Raw genomic sequence first — 17598 nt, forward strand, 5'->3', positions numbered from 1 at the left:
TGTAGTTCTAAAACACTGAGAAATATAGACATTTCATCAATAACAAATTACATGACCCTCCCCTGAATTAGATTTAATAAATAGTAAACTATTCCCTTGACTAAAATTGAAAAAGCATGACCCTCCCCATTTCCCTCCAGGTACCTATTATGTAAATGTAATCCATCCCTTAGAAAAAAAGGGTTCCAAAAGGGATCTTCGGCTGTCCCCATAGGAGAACCCTTTTTGGTTCCAGGTAGAACTATTTTGGGTCCCAATACCCTCTGTGAAAGGGCTCTTCATGGAACTCAAAAGGGTTCTACCTGGAACGAAAAATAGTTCTTACACACACACACACACACACACACACACACACACACACACACACACACACACACACACACACACAGGATGTCCCCTTGCTCTGAACAATGATCAACAGAGTGCTAACACACACAGACCCAGTCTGTAACAGGTGTAATCACTCCTTCAGAATGGCTTTGGTGGTGCTGATATCGCTTATCCTCCCCTCTCTGGGGTTTGCAGGTGAGTTTGAACTTAACCTGATTTTAATTTAATCTTAAAGTTAAAGATGAAGTTTATCTAATTTTGTCTGTTTTTATGGGTTAGCTGTTAGTCTGGGTGATGTGTTGGGTAAAACTAATATTGCTGCACAATATTCATATCAAAATCAAATAAATAATTCATTTGACTTCTAAATCTTTAGGAAAAACAGCACACTAATGGTCTTATTTTCGCTCACAGTGATCCATTAAACACTATAGAGCAAACCAGAATCCAAGTGTGTATGAGTTTATTTCATCGTTTTCAGTTAGCCTGCATCCCTAAGAAATTGTCAACAAAATATATCCAATAACCATTTCACTGATTTGATGTCATAGACTTGTTTCCATTGAAAGTACAGTTTTTGTTGTTGATCTCTCCTCCTACGCCTGACCTAGATAGAAGAGATGTGAGGGTGATTTGTAAGATTAGTCTTACCGAGACCCCTCTCAATCATCATCAATGCAAATGAGCTCAAGTTCATTTCACCATATGATATATTCTGGCTGTAATAAATATTTTTTAATAACCTTCATACTAATGTATTGTTTAGTATGTATTACCTGACGAAGATCCAGCTCGGATTGAAGTGTTGTCCTTGCTGTGTGTCTGATTAAATCCCCATGGAAGCATACCAGAGGTGCGGACATTTCTTTTTTCTTTGATACATTTTTCTCTCCTACACCTGATTAGTTGAATGTGCATATTTTTCAATTCTTTCAAATTATTATTATTGAACTTATACTGTTGTGCTCAATGATTATTTGACACTAACAGTTATCTCCAGCGGTGGCTGGCGGTACTGTAAATGTACATGTCATTGTATGTTTAGGTGCTGACGAGGAGTGTGTGTACGCTACTGTCGGGAAGACCAAGGTGATTGACCATGATTATCCGGGCCTGGAATTGTTTGAACAGTCATTCCACCTACGGTGGACCCATGACTCTAAGATAGTTTACGACAACAAGAAGAATACTGCAAAGAAATACCAGACCACAAAGAATGGTTCTCTGTTACTGGAGAACCTACAGCTGGATAACGCTGGGACGTATCAGGCTACCATCTACGACAACCTGGGAAATCACATGAAGTCTACCGTAACTCGCCTTTGTCTGCTCGGTAAGGACAAAACGCACAAACACTACAGAAAACACACATACAATGTGCACACACACACTCACTCAGTGTTAGGGAAATTATGTGGTCTTGTGTGTGTGTTTTGTGTTCTCAGTGCCTTTATCTAAACCCCGTCTGACACACACCTGTGATGGAACATCTGTCACTCTGAGGTGTGACGTGGGGAACCCTGGGGTTGTGAACATGGTGTGGCAACATAACGGAAACACGCTGCCAGGACAGACAGGCGCTACTCTGACCATAACCAAGGCAACGCTCAAACCTGAAGACAGTTATGCGTGTACAGCGAGTATTAAAACCAGTGAGGAGAAGAGTGATGATGTTCACCCTGAATGTACAGGTGTGTAGAACTTACAGTCTGAAGTTTACATAGACATAAGCCAAATATATTTAAACTCAGTTTTTCACAATTCCTGACATTTAATCGTAGTAAAAAATTCCCTGTCTTAGGTCAGTTAGGATCACCACTTTATTTTAAGAATGTGAAATGTCAGAATAATAGTAGAGAGAATGATTTATTTCAGCTTTTATTTCTTTCATCACATTCCCAGTTGGTCAGAAGTTTACATACACTCAATTAGTATTTGGTAGCATTGCCTTTAAATTGTTTAACCTTAGTCAAACGTTTCTGGTAGCCTTCCACAAGCTTTCCACAATAAGTTGGATTGAGGTCAGGGCTTTGTGATGGCAACTCCAATACCTTGACCTTGTTGTCCTTAAGCCATTTTGCCACAACTTTGGAAGTATGCTTTGGGTCATTGTCCCTTTGGAAGACCCATTTGCGACCAAGCTATAACTGATGTCTTGAGATGTTGCTTCAGTATATCCATATAATTTTCGTGACTCATGATGACATCTATTTTGTGAAGTGCACGAGTCCCTCCTGCAGCAAAGCACCCTCACAACATGATGCTGCCACCCCCGTGCTTCACGGTTGGGATGGTGTTCTTCGGCTTGCAAGCCTCCCCCTTTTTCCTCCAAACATAATGATGGCCATTATGGCCAAACAGTTCCATTTTTGTTTCATCAGACCAGAGGACATTTCTCCTAAAAGTACGATCTTTGTCTCCATGTGCAGTTGCAAACCGTAGTCTGGCTTTTTTATGGCGGTTTTGGAGCAGTGGCTTCTTCCTTACTGAGCGGCCTTTCAGGTTATGTCGATATAGGACTAGTTTACTGTGGATATAGATATTGGATATTGTACAGATGAACGTGGTACCTTCAGGCATTTGGAAATTGCTCCCAAGGATGAACCAGACTTGTGGAGGTCTACAATTATTTTTCTGAGGTCTTGGCTGATTTCTTTTGATTTCCCCATGATGTCAAGGAAAGAGGCACTGAGTTTGAAGGTAGGCTTTAAAATACATCCACAGGTACAACTACGATTGACTCAAATTATGTCAATTAGCCTATCAGAAACTTCTAAAGCCATGACATAATTTTCTGGAATTTTTCCAAGCTGTTTAAAGGCACAGTCAACGTAGTGTATGTAAACTTCTGACTCACTGGAATATTGATACAGTGAATTATAAGTTAAATAATCTGTCTGTAAACAATTGTTGTAAAAATTACTTGTGTCATGCACAAAGTAGATGTCCTAACCGACTTGCCAAAACTACAGTTTGTTAACAAGACATTTGTGTAGTGGTTGAAAATCGAGTTTTAATGACTCCAACCTAAGTGAATGTAAACTTCCGACTTCAACTGTACTACATTTAAGTAACCTGTTTACACAAGTGTGTGTGTGTGAAACACACACGCACACACTCACACACTCACAGCCAGTGTTAGGGCAGATACTGTATGTGCTCTTTACAATGTGTGTGTGCATTGTGTTCCCAGTGGCTGTGTCTAAACCACGTCTGACACACACCTGTACTGACTCATCTGTCACTCTGAGGTGTGATGTGGGAAACCCTGTGAATGTGCACGTGACATGGAGCCGTAACAGAAACACACTGCCAGGACAGACAGGCGCTACTCTGACCATAACCAAGGCAACGCTCAAACCTGAAGACAGTTATGCGTGTACAGCGAGTATTAAAGACAGCGAGGAGAAGAGTGATGATGTTCACCCTGAATGTACAGGTGTGTAGAACATACTACGTTTAATGAACATACCTGGTGATGAGGATGATTATAATGATGACGATGGATGATGATTCTTCTGCAGATGATGATTCCTCTCCAGTGCTCTTGTTTGGGATGGAGCTATGGCTGATGGTGTTGATTCTGGCTGGCGGAGGTGGTCTGCTCTTCATCCTCATCACCTTGGGGTGTGTATACAGGAGCCGCAGGCAGCACAAGAGACGCCTAGAAGGTACTGAACACAAAAACACACGTTATCTACATTATGATAAAACAGTACTATGATAAAACCCAAGCTACTCACAATGTACCAACATTTAACTCCATTACATATGAATCCCAGCCCCTGATTTACCCAGATGTAATCTCTTCTCTCATGTCTCCCTGTAGAGGAGGAGGAGATGAGACTGGCCCCCCTCACCCATCCCACACGTCCACCACCAACAAAGGGCCCAAAGCTGACCCCGGCCCCACAACAGAGCAGCGTCTCAGGCCACAACAAACTCCGGACCTCAGGTTTGACCCAGGTCTCCACAGCAAGCACCAGATGATGCTCAGACTCAGCCCATACCAATGCCCAGGTGGACAGGACCACGAAACCACAGGAATTTGTGATGTGTGTGTGTGTGTGTGTGTGTGTGTGTGTGTGTGTGTGTGTGTGTGTGTGTGTGTGTGTGTGTGTGTGTGTGTGTGTGTGTGTGTGTGTGTGTGTTTGTGTGCAAACATTCGCAAATTATTCTTAACCACAACAACCCCTGTAGTCACAAAAGTGGAATCTGTCAGATCTATATTCTTTCCTCAAAGTAACACAAACCTGACTTTATTAGTATTGCATCAGAAGTCACTATCATGACATTTGACATCTATAGCATCACGATCAGGGAGCTATATTTTCAGATATTTTTCTGATGAGATGAAGAAGAATAAATATCTTTGATATGTTGAAACGTATAGTGCTTGTTCATCGGATGTGTTCCTATGGGTAATGTAATTAGTACATATCTTGTGAGTTATAGTCTGTGTATTGTGTAGCTATGTGGTTTGTACTGTATGATTGTTCCTGGGGTCCTCCTGTTCTAAGTGAATGTTCAGTAAACTGGCTGCTGTGGCCCAGCCTGTCTCTCAGACTCACACCACATCCTGGCCCTCCAGTGCACTCAACAGTTCTCATGGGTGTATAGATCTCTATACCAAGATACAGAGAGATAATGTGTGTGTGTGTGTGTGTGTGTGTGTGTGTGTGTGTGTGTGTGTGTGTGTGTGTGTGTGTGTGTGTGTGTGTGTGTGTGTGTGTGTGTGTGTGTGTGTGTGTGTGTGTGTGTGTGAGAGAGAGAGAGACAGACACAGACAGACAGAAGAGAAAGAGAAGTGCATAGTTTCAAGTTGTTTATGAATCCATAATAATCCTCTGTGTATGACAGAGAGGGTATAATTGGGTGAATGTGGGTGTGAGACCTGTGGGTAGGGTGTAATGTTTACCTTTAGGCAAGAATAGATAAACATAAATATAGACAATATGCACATTAAATACACATTAAGATGCAAAGCACACTCAATCAAAACAAACACATTCTTTATTATAAAATCCTATGTCAGCTGTTTTAATTGCCCAACACTCTTCGGAAAAAAGTGCTATCTAGAACCTAAAGGGGTTCTTCAGCTGTCCCCATAGGAGAACCCTTTGAAGGTCCCTTTTTAGTTCCAGGTAAAACACTTTTGGTTCCAGGTAGAACTATTTTGAGTTCCATGAAGAGCCTTGTGGAAAGGGTTCTACATGGAACCCAAAAGGGTTCTACCTGGAACCATATAGGGTTCTCCTATGGGGACAGCCAAAGAACCCATTTTTTCCTAAGAGCGTACAGACTTCAAACCATCCAATCGAAATGTCTTTTGGAGATTATTCCAAACATAGAGTGCAAGGAAATGAAAGGCTGATTTACCTAACTCTGTAGACACCGAAGGAATCTCCAAAGTTAACCAACCCTGTGAGCGAGTTTGATCATTTGTCATTTTAAATCTTAACAGTGAAGTTAGGCAAGCTTAGCTTAGCTTTTGGAGCAGGGCTTTGTAAACATAAGGAGCGTAATGATGTAATCTACGTGACTTTAAAGAGGTTCAACCAAACTTTTGGTAAAGAGTGCCGTGATGAGTAGTAAACTGCCTCCTGTGAAAAAACAAAATTTCACCTGTGGGTTGGATGTGGGTAGTGGGGTGAGACCTGTAGGTAGGGTGTGAGACTGGTGGGTAGGGTATGTGACCTGTGGGTAGCGGGTGAGTCCTGTGGATAGATGTGAGACCTGTGGGTAGGTTGTGAGACCTGTAGGTATATTGTGAGTCCCTATGGGTAGGGGGTGAGACCTGTGGGTAGATGTGAGACCTGTGGGTAGGTTGTGAGACCTGTGGGTAGGTTGTGAGACCTGTGGGTAGATGTGAGACCTGTGGGTAGGTTGTGAGACCTGTGGGTAGGTCTTGAGACCTGTGGGTAGATGTGAGACCTGATGGTAGGTTGTGAGAGCTGTTGGTAGGTTGTGAGACCTGTTGGCAGGGGGTGAGACCTGTGGGTAGATGTGAGACCTGTTGGTAGTTTGTGAGACCTGTTGGTACGTTGTGAGGCATGTTGGTAGGTTGTGAGACCTGTGGGTAGATGTGAAACCTGTTGGTAGGTTGTGAGACCTGTGGGTAGATGTGAGACCTGTTGGTAGGGGGTGAGACCTGTGGGTAGATGTGAGACCTGTGGGTAGGTTGTGAGACCTGTGGGTAGATGTGAGACCTGTGGGTTGGTTGTGAGACCTGTGGGTAGGTTGAGAGACCTGTTGGTAGGTTGTGAGACCTGTTGGTAGGTTGTGAGACCTGTTGGTAGGGGGTGAGACCTGTGGGTAGATGTGAGACCTGTTGGTAGTTTGTGAGACCTGTTGGTAGGTTGTGAGACCTGTGGGTAGATGTAAGACCTATTGGTAGGTTGTGAGACCTGTTGGTAGGTTGTGAGACCTGTGGGTAGATGTGAGACCTGTTGGTAGGTTGTGAGACCTGTGGGTAGATGTGAGACCTGTTGGTAGGTTGTGAGACCTGTTGGTAGGTTGTGAGACCTGTTGGTAGGGGGTGAGACATGTGGGTAGATGTGAGACCTGTTGGTAGGTTGTGAGACCTGTTGGTAGGTTGTGAGACCTGTTGGTAGGTTGTGAGACCTGTTGGTAGGGGGTGAGACCTGTTGGTAGGGGGTGAGACCTGTCGGTAGGTGGTGAGACCTGTTGGTAGGTTGTGAGACCTGTGGGTAGATGTGAGACCTGTTGGTAGGTTGTGAGACCTGTGGGTAGATGTTAGACCTGTTGGTAGGGGGTGAGACCTGTGGGTAGATGTGAGACCTGTTGGTAGGTTGTGAGACCTGTGGGTAGATATGAGGCCTGTGGGTTGGTTGTGAGACCTGTGGGTAGGTTGTGAGACCTGTTGGTAGGTTGTGAGACCTGTTGGCAGGGGGTGAGACCTATGGGTAGATGTGCGACCTGTTGGTAGGTTGTGAGACCTGTTGGTAGGTTGTGAGACCTGTTGGTAGGTTGTGAGACCTGTGGGTAGATGTGATACCTGTTGGTAGGTTGTGAGACCTGTGGGTAGATGTGAGACCTGTTGGTAGGGGGTGAGACCTATGGGTAGATGTGAGACCTGTGGGTAGGTTGTGAGACCTGTGGGTAGATGTGAGACCTGTGGGTAGGTTGTGAGACCTGTGGGTAGGTTGAGAGACCTGTTGGTAGGTTGTGAGACCTGTTGGTAGGTTGTGAGACCTGTTGGTAGGGGGTGAGACCTGTGGGTAGATGTGAGACCTGTTGGTAGTTTGTGAGACCTGTTGGTAGGTTGTGAGACCTGTGGGTAGATGTGAGACCTGTTGGTAGGTTGTGAGACCTGTGGGTAGATGTGAGACCTGTTGATAGGGAGTGAGAACTCTGGGTAGATGTGAGACCTGTTGGTAGGTGGTGAGACCTGTAGGTAGGGGGTGAGACCTGTGGGTAGATGTGAGACCTGTTGGTAGGTTGTGAGACCTGTTGGTAGGGGGTGAGACCTGTTGGTAGGGGGTGAGACCTGTCGGTAGGTGGTGAGACCTGTCGGTAGGTTGTGAGACCTGTGGGTAGGTGGTGAGACCTGTGGGTAGGTTGTGAGACCTGTGGGTAGGTTGTTAGACCTGTCGGTAGGTGGTGAGACCTGTGGGTAGGTTGAGACCTGTCGGTAGATGCTGAGACCTGTGGGTAGGTTGTGAGACCTGTGGGTAGGTTGTTAGACCTGTCGGTAGGTGGTGAGACCTGTGGGTAGGTTGAGACCTGTCGGTAGATGGTGAGACCTGTGGGTAGGTTGTGAGACCTGTGGGTAGGTTGTGAGACCTGTCGGTAGATGGTGAGACCTGTGGGTAGGTTGTGAGACATGTGGGTAGGTTGTGAGACCTGTGGGTAGATGGTGAGACCTGTGGGTAGGTTGTGAGACCTGTGGGTAGGTTGTGAGACCTGTGGGTAGATGTGAGACCTGTTGGTAGGTTGTGAGACCTGTTGGTAGGTTGTGAGACCTGTTGGTAGGTTGTGAGACCTGTGGGTAGATGTGAGACCTGTTGGTAGGTTATGAGACCTGTGGGTAGATGTGAGACCTGTTGGTAGGGGGTGAGACCTGTGGGTAGATGTGAGACCTGTGGGTAGGTTGTGAGACCTGTGGGTAGATGTGAGACCTGTGGGTAGGTTGACAGACCTGTTGGTAGGTTGTGAGACCTGTTGGTAGGTTGTGAGAGCTGTTGGTAGGGGGTGAGACCTGTGGGTAGATGTGAGACCTGTTGGTAGTTTGTGAGACCTGTTGGTAAGTTGTGAGACCTGTGGGTAGATGTGAGACCTGTGGGTAGATGTAAGACCTATTGGTAGGTTGTGAGACCTGTTGGTAGGTTGTGAGACCTGTGGGTAGATGTGAGACCTGTTGGTAGGTTGTGAGACCTGTTGGTAGGTTGTGAGACCTGTTGGTAGGGGGTGAGACCTGTGGGTAGATGTGAGACCTGTGGGTAGGTTGTGAGACCTGTTGGTAGGTTGTGAGACCTGTTGGTAGGTTGTGAGACCTGTGGGTAGATGTGAGACCTGTTGGTAGGTTGTGAGACCTGTGGGTAGATGTGAGACCTGTTGATAGGGAGTGAGACCTCTGGGTAGATGTGAGACCTGTTGGTAGGTGGTGAGACCTGTTGGTAGGTGGTGAGACCTGTTGGTAGGTGGTGAGACCTGTTGGTAAGTGGTGAGACCTGTAGGTAGGGGGTGAGACCTGTGGGTAGATGTGAGACCTGTTGGTAGGTTTTGAGACCTGTTGGTAGGGGGTGAGACCTGTTGGTAGGGGGTGAGACCTGTCGGTCGGTGGTGAGACCTGTTGGTAGGTTGTGAGACCTGTGGGTAGGTTGTGAGACCTGTCGGTAGTTGGTGAGACCTGTGGGTAGGTTGTGAGACCTGTGAGTAGGTTGTTAGACCTGTCGGTAGGTGGTGAGACCTGTGGGTAGGTTGAGACCTGTCGGTAGATGGTGAGACCTGTGGGTAGGTTGTGAGACCTGTGGGTAGGTTGTGAGACCTGTCGGTAGATGGTGAGACCTGTGTGTAGGTTGTGAGACATGTGGGTAGGTTGAGAGACCTGTGGGTAGATGGTGAGACCTGTTGGTAGGGGGTGAGACCTGTTGGTAGGGGGTGAGACCTGTCGGTAGGTGGTGAGACCTGTTGGTAGGTTGTGAGACCTGTGGGTAGGTTGTGAGACCTGTCGGTAGGTGGTGAGACCTGTGGGTAGGTTGTGAGACCTGTGGGTAGGTTGTTAGACCTGTCGGTAGGTGGTGAGACCTGTGGGTAGGTTGAGACCTGTCAGTAGATGTTGAGACCTGTGGGTAGGTTGTGAGACCTGTGGGTAGGTTGTGAGACCCGTCGGTAGATGGTGAGACCTGTGGGTAGGTTGTGAGACATGTGGGTCGGTTGTGAGACCTGTGGGTAGATGGTGAGACCTGTGGGTAGGTTGTGAGACCTGTGGGTAGGTTGTGAGACCTGTGGGTAGGTTGTGAGACCTGTAGGTAGGGGGTGAGACCTGTCGGTAGGTGATGAGACCTGTGGGTAGGTTGTTAATTTAACACATGAGTAGATCTCTGTTCTGACAGTAGATTGACTGCTACACTCCTTCAATATGGATAGAAAGGAATTTCATGCAAATGTAGTTTTCTATTTATTTAGTAGTACCCGTTTGCATGTGATATTACACTTTCAGACTTTGTATGAGATAAAACTCAGCATTCCATTTAATTATTTAGCAGATGTTCTTATTCAGGGCGACAACAAGTGAATTAAATTCATAAAGCTGACACCCACACACAGTTCCAGGCTCCCCACTGACCTGTCTCTTCCTCCACACATTCATTCTCAAACACACGGTCCCGGCTACATCTCACACAGACACGGCTACAGGTTCTATCCTGTGTATGTGTGTGTAGGACTTGCGGAGTGTGACACTGCCGTGGTGAGACAATCTGAGCGGTAATACACTCCTCAGTCATCATGGTTATGGCGGGGTCCCAGAACAGCACTGTGGAGATGACCTGATTCTTGTCATCACGACCACCGGTGATGAAGAATTTGTTGTGTGTTTACTATTATCTAACACTACTAGTAGTAGATAACATTACTGTTGTCTAACATTACTAGTAGTATATACCATTACTGTTATTACTGTTGTCTAACATTACATGTAGAAGATAACATTACTGGTATCTAACAATACTAGTAGTAGATAACATTACTATGTATGAGAACATTACTGTTGTCTAACATTACTACTAGTAGATAACACTACTGTTATCTAACATTACTAGTATGACATAACATTACTGTTATCTAACATTACTAGTAGTAGATAACATTACTGTTGTCTAACATTACTAGTATGACGTAACATTACTGTTGTCTAACATTACTACTAGTAGATAACACTACTGTTATCTAACATTACTAGTATGACATAACATTACTGTTATCTAACATTACTAGTATTAGATAACATTACTGTTGTCTAACATTAGTAATAGTAAATAACATTATTGTTATCTAACATTACTACTAGTAGATAACATTACTGTTGTCTAACATTACTAGTAGTAGATTACATTACTGGTGTCTAACATTACTAGTATGACATGACATTACTGTTGTCTAACATTACTAGTAGTAGATAACATGACTGTTGTCTAACATTACTAGTAGTAGATCACATTACTGTTGTCTAACTTTACTAGTATGACATAACATTACTGTTGTCTAACATTACTAGTAGTAGATAACATTACTGTTTTCTAACATTACTAGTAGTAGATAACATTACTGTTGTCTAACATTACTAGTAGTAGATAACATTACTGTTTTCTAACATTACTAGTAGTAGATAACACTACTGTTTTCTAACATTACTAGTAGTAGATAACATTACTGTTTTCTAACATTACTAGTAGTAAATAACATTACTGTTGTCTAACATTACTAGTAGTAGATAACATTACTGTTTTCTAACATTACTAGTAGTAGATAACGTTAATGTTGTCTAACATTACTAGTATTAGATAACATTACTGTTGTCTAACATTACTAGTAGTAGATAACATTACTGTTGTCTAACATTACTAGTAGAAGATAACATTACTGTTGTCTAACATTACTAGTATGACATAACATTACTGTTGTCTAACATTACTACTAGTAGATAACATGACTGTTGTCTAACATTACTAGTAGTAGATAACATTACTGTTGTCTAACATTACTAGTAGTAGATAACACTAATGTTTTCTAACATTACTAGTAGTAGATAACATTACTGTTGTCTAACATTACTAGTATGACATAACATTACTGTTGTCTAACATTACTAGTAGTAAATAACATTACTGTTGTCTAACATTACTAGTAGTAGATAACATTACTGTTGTCTAACATTACTAGTATTACATAACATTACTGTTGTCTAACATTACTAGTAGTAGATAACATTACTGTTGTCTAACATTACTAGTATGACATAACATTACTGTTTTCTAACATTACTAGTAGTAGATAACATTACTGTTGTCTAACATTACTAGTATGACATACCATTACTGTTGTCTAACATTACTAGTAGTAAATAACATTACTGTTTTCTAACATTACTAGTAGTAGATATCATTACTGTTATCTAACATTACTAGTAGTAGATCACATTACTGTTGTCCAACATTACTAGTATGACATAACATTACTGTTGTCTAACATTACTACTAGTAGATAACATGACTGTTGTCTAACATTACTAGTAGTAGATAACATTACTGTTGTCTAACATTACTAGCATGACATAACATTACTCTTGTCTAACATTACTAGTAGTAGATAACATTACTGTTTTCTAACATTACTAGTAGTAGATAACATTACTGTTGTCTAACATTACTAGTATGACATAACATTACTGTTGTCTAACATTACTACTAGTAGATAACATGACTGTTGTCTAACATTACTGGTAGTAGATAACATTACTGTTGTCTAACATTACTAGTATGACATAACATTACTGTTGTCTAACATTACTAGTAGTAGATAACATTACTGTTGTCTAACATTACTAGTAGTAAATAACATTACTGTTATCTAACATTACTAGTAGTAGATAACATTACTGTTGTCTAACATTACTAGTAGTAGATAACATTACTGTTTTCTAACATTGCTAGTAGTAGATAACATTACTGTTGTCTAACATTACTAGTAGTAAATAACATTACTGTTATCTAACATTACTAGTAGTAGATAACATTACTGTTGTCTAACATTACTAGTAGTAGATAACATTACTGTTTTCTAACATTACTAGTAGTAGATAACATTACTGTTATCTAACATTACTAGTAGTAGATCACATTTCTGTTGTCTAACATTACTAGTATGACCTAACATTACTCTTGTCTAACATTACTAGTAGTAGATAACATTACTGTTTTCTAACATTACTAGTAGTAGATAACATTACTGTTGTCTAACATTACTAGTATGACATAACATTACTGTTGTCTAACATTACTACTAGTAGATAACATGACTGTTGTCTAACATTACTGGTAGTAGATAACATTACTGTTGTCTAACATTACTAGTATGACATAACATTACTGTTGTCTAACATTACTAGTAGTAGATAACATTACTGTTGTCTAACATTACTAGTAGTAAATAACATTACTGTTATCTAACATTACTAGTAGTAGATAACATTACTGTTGTCTAACATTACTAGTAGTAGATAACATTACTGTTTTCTAACATTGCTAGTAGTAGATAACATTACTGTTGTCTAACATTACTAGTAGTAAATAACATTACTGTTATCTAACATTACTAGTAGTAGATAACATTACTGTTGTCTAACATTACTAGTAGTAGATAACATTACTGTTTTCTAACATTACTAGTAGTAGATAACATTACTGTTATCTAACATTACTAGTAGTAGATCACATTTCTGTTGTCTAACATTACTAGTATGACATAACATTACTGTTGTCTAACATTACTACTAGTAGATAACATGACTGTTGTCTAACATTACTAGTAGTAGATAACATTACTGTTGTCTAACATTACTAGTAGTAGATCACACGGAACCATATTTCAGTAATCCAACCAGTTGAAAATATGCGTTGGTACTTAATGAATATGATCTCAGATCAGTTGTTGTCTGAGACATTACTATTGATGATAGTATGACATAAACTGTATCTTGGAAAATCTACACATTCTAGTTATCAGATTGTTGTGTAATTTAAATGTTTAAATATGAAACTATTTGTGAACAGATGAAATGTAATTTTAGCTTCTTAATGAGATAACGGTTTGTCATTAGAACACCACTCTGCTCAATCAGAGCCCCACCCCCCCCCCCAAGTGACCAGACATTGGTTGTATACTATGAAACACGCCCTTCTTTCACCACCATATAAACCTGTTGATGAAAAATCAACTTTTTATTCCAAGGACGAGAGGACGACGGTCCCCACGTTGAAAGGGCTAAGATAATAACCTAACGAAATTAGCATTGAATTTCAACGTGTAGACAGCGGTCGACACTCCGAAAGGATGAATTTTGACTATACCAGCCAGAATCTAGCATGAGCTTAAAGTATGGCAACTTGATATGAACTTTGAACTCTTATTCACTAAAGAGGTGAGACCTCCTAGCCGATTGAATTAGCCGCAGCAACTGTAGACGTGGGCTAGGAAAGGACGGACGACTTATCCAGTCTAACACGCAACGACGATACTATAACGTATCCAGTTTACTACCAGAGACATTCTTCAGAGGACAAGGAAGATCTCTGTTGAGCAACACAGCCTTCCATCCATGACCAACCTATTGAAGCGCAGCTCAGAGCAAATATTCCTTGCATTTTCCATTTTCCCAAATGGGCGGTTATTTAGAATGTTTAAGATTCTGTTTTTATGATAGCATAGCTTCTCCCTTTGTTACTCAGTCTTCCCGCACTTTCATTCAAAACCCAACCCCCTTTCTTTGTGTATGTAACCAGCCGTCATATCTGTTCCATCCACTAGGGACGTTTTCCTTTGTAACATAATTTGTAATCAATGTATGATCCATTCTGTGTAGATGTTATTCTGTGTGATTATTTAGGTATTTAATAAATAAATAAATAAACCACATTTTGTATTGCTTATTCAATTTGTTAGCCAGGGTTCGTGAAGATCACCAAGAATTTACAACTTTCAGATGAGACTGAATAAGGTGACAATTAAATATTCACTGCTACTGAGGTAAAAGATTACCAGGTCTTTAAGAGTTTATTAAGAAGATAACAGCTCTATAAACATTATTTCATGGTGCCCATTATTTCATGATATATTTACATGATTAGCTTAATCAGGTAACACTAATTACAGAGAAATTATTTTATAGAATAGCAAGAATTATCACTTAATCCAGCATAGCCAAAGACACGACATAGATAACATTACTGTTATCTAACATTACTAGTATTAGATAACATTACTGTTGTCTAACATTACTACTAGTAGATAACATGACTGTTGTCTAACATTACTACTAGTAGATAACATTACTGTTGTCTAACATTACTAGTAGTAGATAACATTACTGTTGTCTAACATTACTAGTTGTAGGTAACATTACTGTTGTCTAACATTACTAGTATAAGATAACATTAATGTTGTCTAATACTCCCAACAAAAAAAATGATCAGACCTGTGTACAGCAGTTCTGAAAGGATCATAGGCTTCCACACTGGTGAGCCTCTGGGTCCCTCAGTGCAGGCCGGGAGTGGGCTTCAGCCAGATGCAGCACAGCTACAAGCCTCTCTGGTTGGAGAGAGTCAGCCAGGAACCCTGCACAAGCCTCTACTTCACGGGGAAACTGGAGAGAGTAGATGGATACAGGGAGAAAGAGACAGAGGCAACAGATCAAGTCAAGATGACAGACAAGAGGTTTTATCTTCATCTAACTAACATTTATCTGACTTCAATCATCTCTCTCAAATACACAGGCACACACACACACAAACACACAAACACAGCTGTGAGGTTCATTCAGGCCAGAGTAGAAAACTGATACTGAGGATTAACATCAAGTATGACTTTCACTTCCCTGTCTCAGCAGTCAGCAGATTTAGACTAGAATACAATGATATGTTAGCTGTCACCTGATTGACTAGAATACAGTAATATGTTAGCTGTCACCTGATTCAGACTAAAATACAGTAATATGTTAGCTGTCATCTGATTGCCTAGAATACAGTAATATATTAGTGGTCACCAGATGCAGACTAGAATACGGTAATATGTTAGCTGTGCACACCACAGGAGGTTGGTGGCACCTTAATTGAGGAGAACAGGCTCTTGGTAATGTTAGGAGTGGAATAGGTGTAATGGTATCAAATATATGGTTTCCATTTGTTTGATGCCATTACATTTGGTTCGTTCCAGCTATTATTATGAGCCGTTCTCCCCTTAGCAGCCTCCACTGGTGCACACCTATCCCAGAATTTAGAGACAATATTCCCACCAGCCCTTGAATACACATTCACCACAACACAGAACTTCATAGCATGTGTAAGTGTGTTCATTAGCTCTTCTGTCAGGCCCTGTTGCTGATGCTTTGTGATTGGTGGATGTCATGTGGTACATGATGAAGCAACATTCCTGTTCTAGATCCCTCCCTCAGCTGTCAATCCCTGGAACTGGCAGTTTGACACCTCCCCTGCTCTATCTAGCACAGGTACATGTCTTTGATGATTTGTAGCAATCTTTTTATTAAGGACCAGACTGAGCAAATTCCACTCTTTCTCACTCTGCTTCACATTGTGCCTACTAACAGACCTGAGCCGAGGGATATTTAAGAAATAAGGCACGAGGGGATGTGGTATATGGCCAATATACCACGGCTAAAGGTTGTTCTTATGCACGACGCAATGTGGAGTGCCTGGACACACCCCTTAGCCGTGGTATATTGGCCATATAACACAACCCCTAGAGGTGCCTTGTTGCTATAAGAAACTGGTTACCAGTGTAATTAGAGCAGTAAAAATATATTGTATATTATATTGGCCATTAGTCTTCTGTTGCCGTACCTCCAAAATCGCGACATTGTCACGGGAAGACTGGTTCTCGACGAGGCTAATTGGAATACACACACCCCATCCCGTCTGGTCTCATTGTTTAATGATAGATCTAATCATCTGTGCAGGGCCTATTTTGTGCTTTCATGACCGTTGTGAACAAGTAACAAGTTATTGTCCTACTCAGCGTTAAAGCAGCCTGAATAGTTGTAGCTGCAGAAATAGTTTAAGTCCACACAGTGGCACTATCGAGCCACGCAGCCCAAGCTCACTAAATAAACTATAGTTAATTTATAGGTACACCGTATCATCACACCCTCTTCTCACCATGCATTTTCTCTTTGTCCACTAGGTCGCAGTGGCATATCAATGTACATGTGATTTCAAAAATCTCTTGGGGAGAATTGGCTTGTTTCATGCTGAGACACATTTGTAATCATAATACAGACAGGCATCGTTTCTCTGTAATATCAAATTATGCTGAGACAAGAATCAGAAGGCATAGAGAACACATGCACACATACACTACCAGCCAAAAGTTTGGGCGCAACCAACTCGTTCAAGAGTCTCTTTATTTGTACTATTTTCTACATTGCAGAATAATAGTGAATTCATCAAAACTATGAAACAACACATATGGAATCATGTAGTAACCAAAAAAGTGTTAAACAAAACAAAATAGATTTTAGATTTTAGATTCTTAAAAGTAGCCACCTTTTGCTTGATGACAGCTTTGCACACTCTTGGCATTCTCTCAACCAGCTTCATGAGGAATGCTGAGCACTTGTTGGCTGCTTTTCCTTCACTCTGTGATCCAACTCATCCCAAACCATCTCAATTGGGTTGAGGTCGGGGGATTGTGGAGGCCAGGTCATCTGATGCAGCACTCCATCACTCTCCTTGGTCAAATAGCCTTTACCCAACCTGGAGGTGTGTTTTGGGTCATTGTTCTGTTGAAAAACAAATGATAGTCCCACTAAGCGCAAACCAGATGGGATGGCGTATCGCTGCAGAATGCTGTGGTAGCCATGTTGGTTAAGTGTGCCTTGAATTCTAAATAAATCACTGTCAGTGTCACCAGCAAAGTACCCCCACACCATCACACCTCCTCCTCCATGCAGATTTTCAACAGTCTTGTAACGGTGGTCCTCTGACGAGGAGGAGTAGTAGGAAGGATCGGAGG

At 41.6% G+C, this 17598-nt stretch overlaps 1 protein-coding gene across 1 annotated transcript; it reads left to right on the plus strand.

Annotated features, from left to right (window-relative positions):
* Nucleotides 1-440: 440 nt before the first annotated feature.
* Nucleotides 441-4905, plus strand: LOC139406120 (hemicentin-1-like). Its single transcript, XM_071148598.1, has 6 exons — nucleotides 441-525; nucleotides 1376-1663; nucleotides 1776-2021; nucleotides 3524-3769; nucleotides 3855-4001; nucleotides 4160-4905. The coding sequence occupies exons 1-6, from the start codon at nucleotides 474-476 to the stop codon at nucleotides 4318-4320; spliced, it is 1140 nt and encodes a 379-aa protein (XP_071004699.1). The 5' UTR covers nucleotides 441-473; the 3' UTR covers nucleotides 4321-4905.
* The last annotated feature ends 12693 nt before the right edge of the window (nucleotides 4906-17598 follow it).

Source organism: Oncorhynchus clarkii, chromosome 3 (genome assembly GCF_045791955.1).
Source record: "Oncorhynchus clarkii lewisi isolate Uvic-CL-2024 chromosome 3, UVic_Ocla_1.0, whole genome shotgun sequence".
Taxonomy (NCBI): domain Eukaryota; kingdom Metazoa; phylum Chordata; class Actinopteri; order Salmoniformes; family Salmonidae; genus Oncorhynchus; species Oncorhynchus clarkii.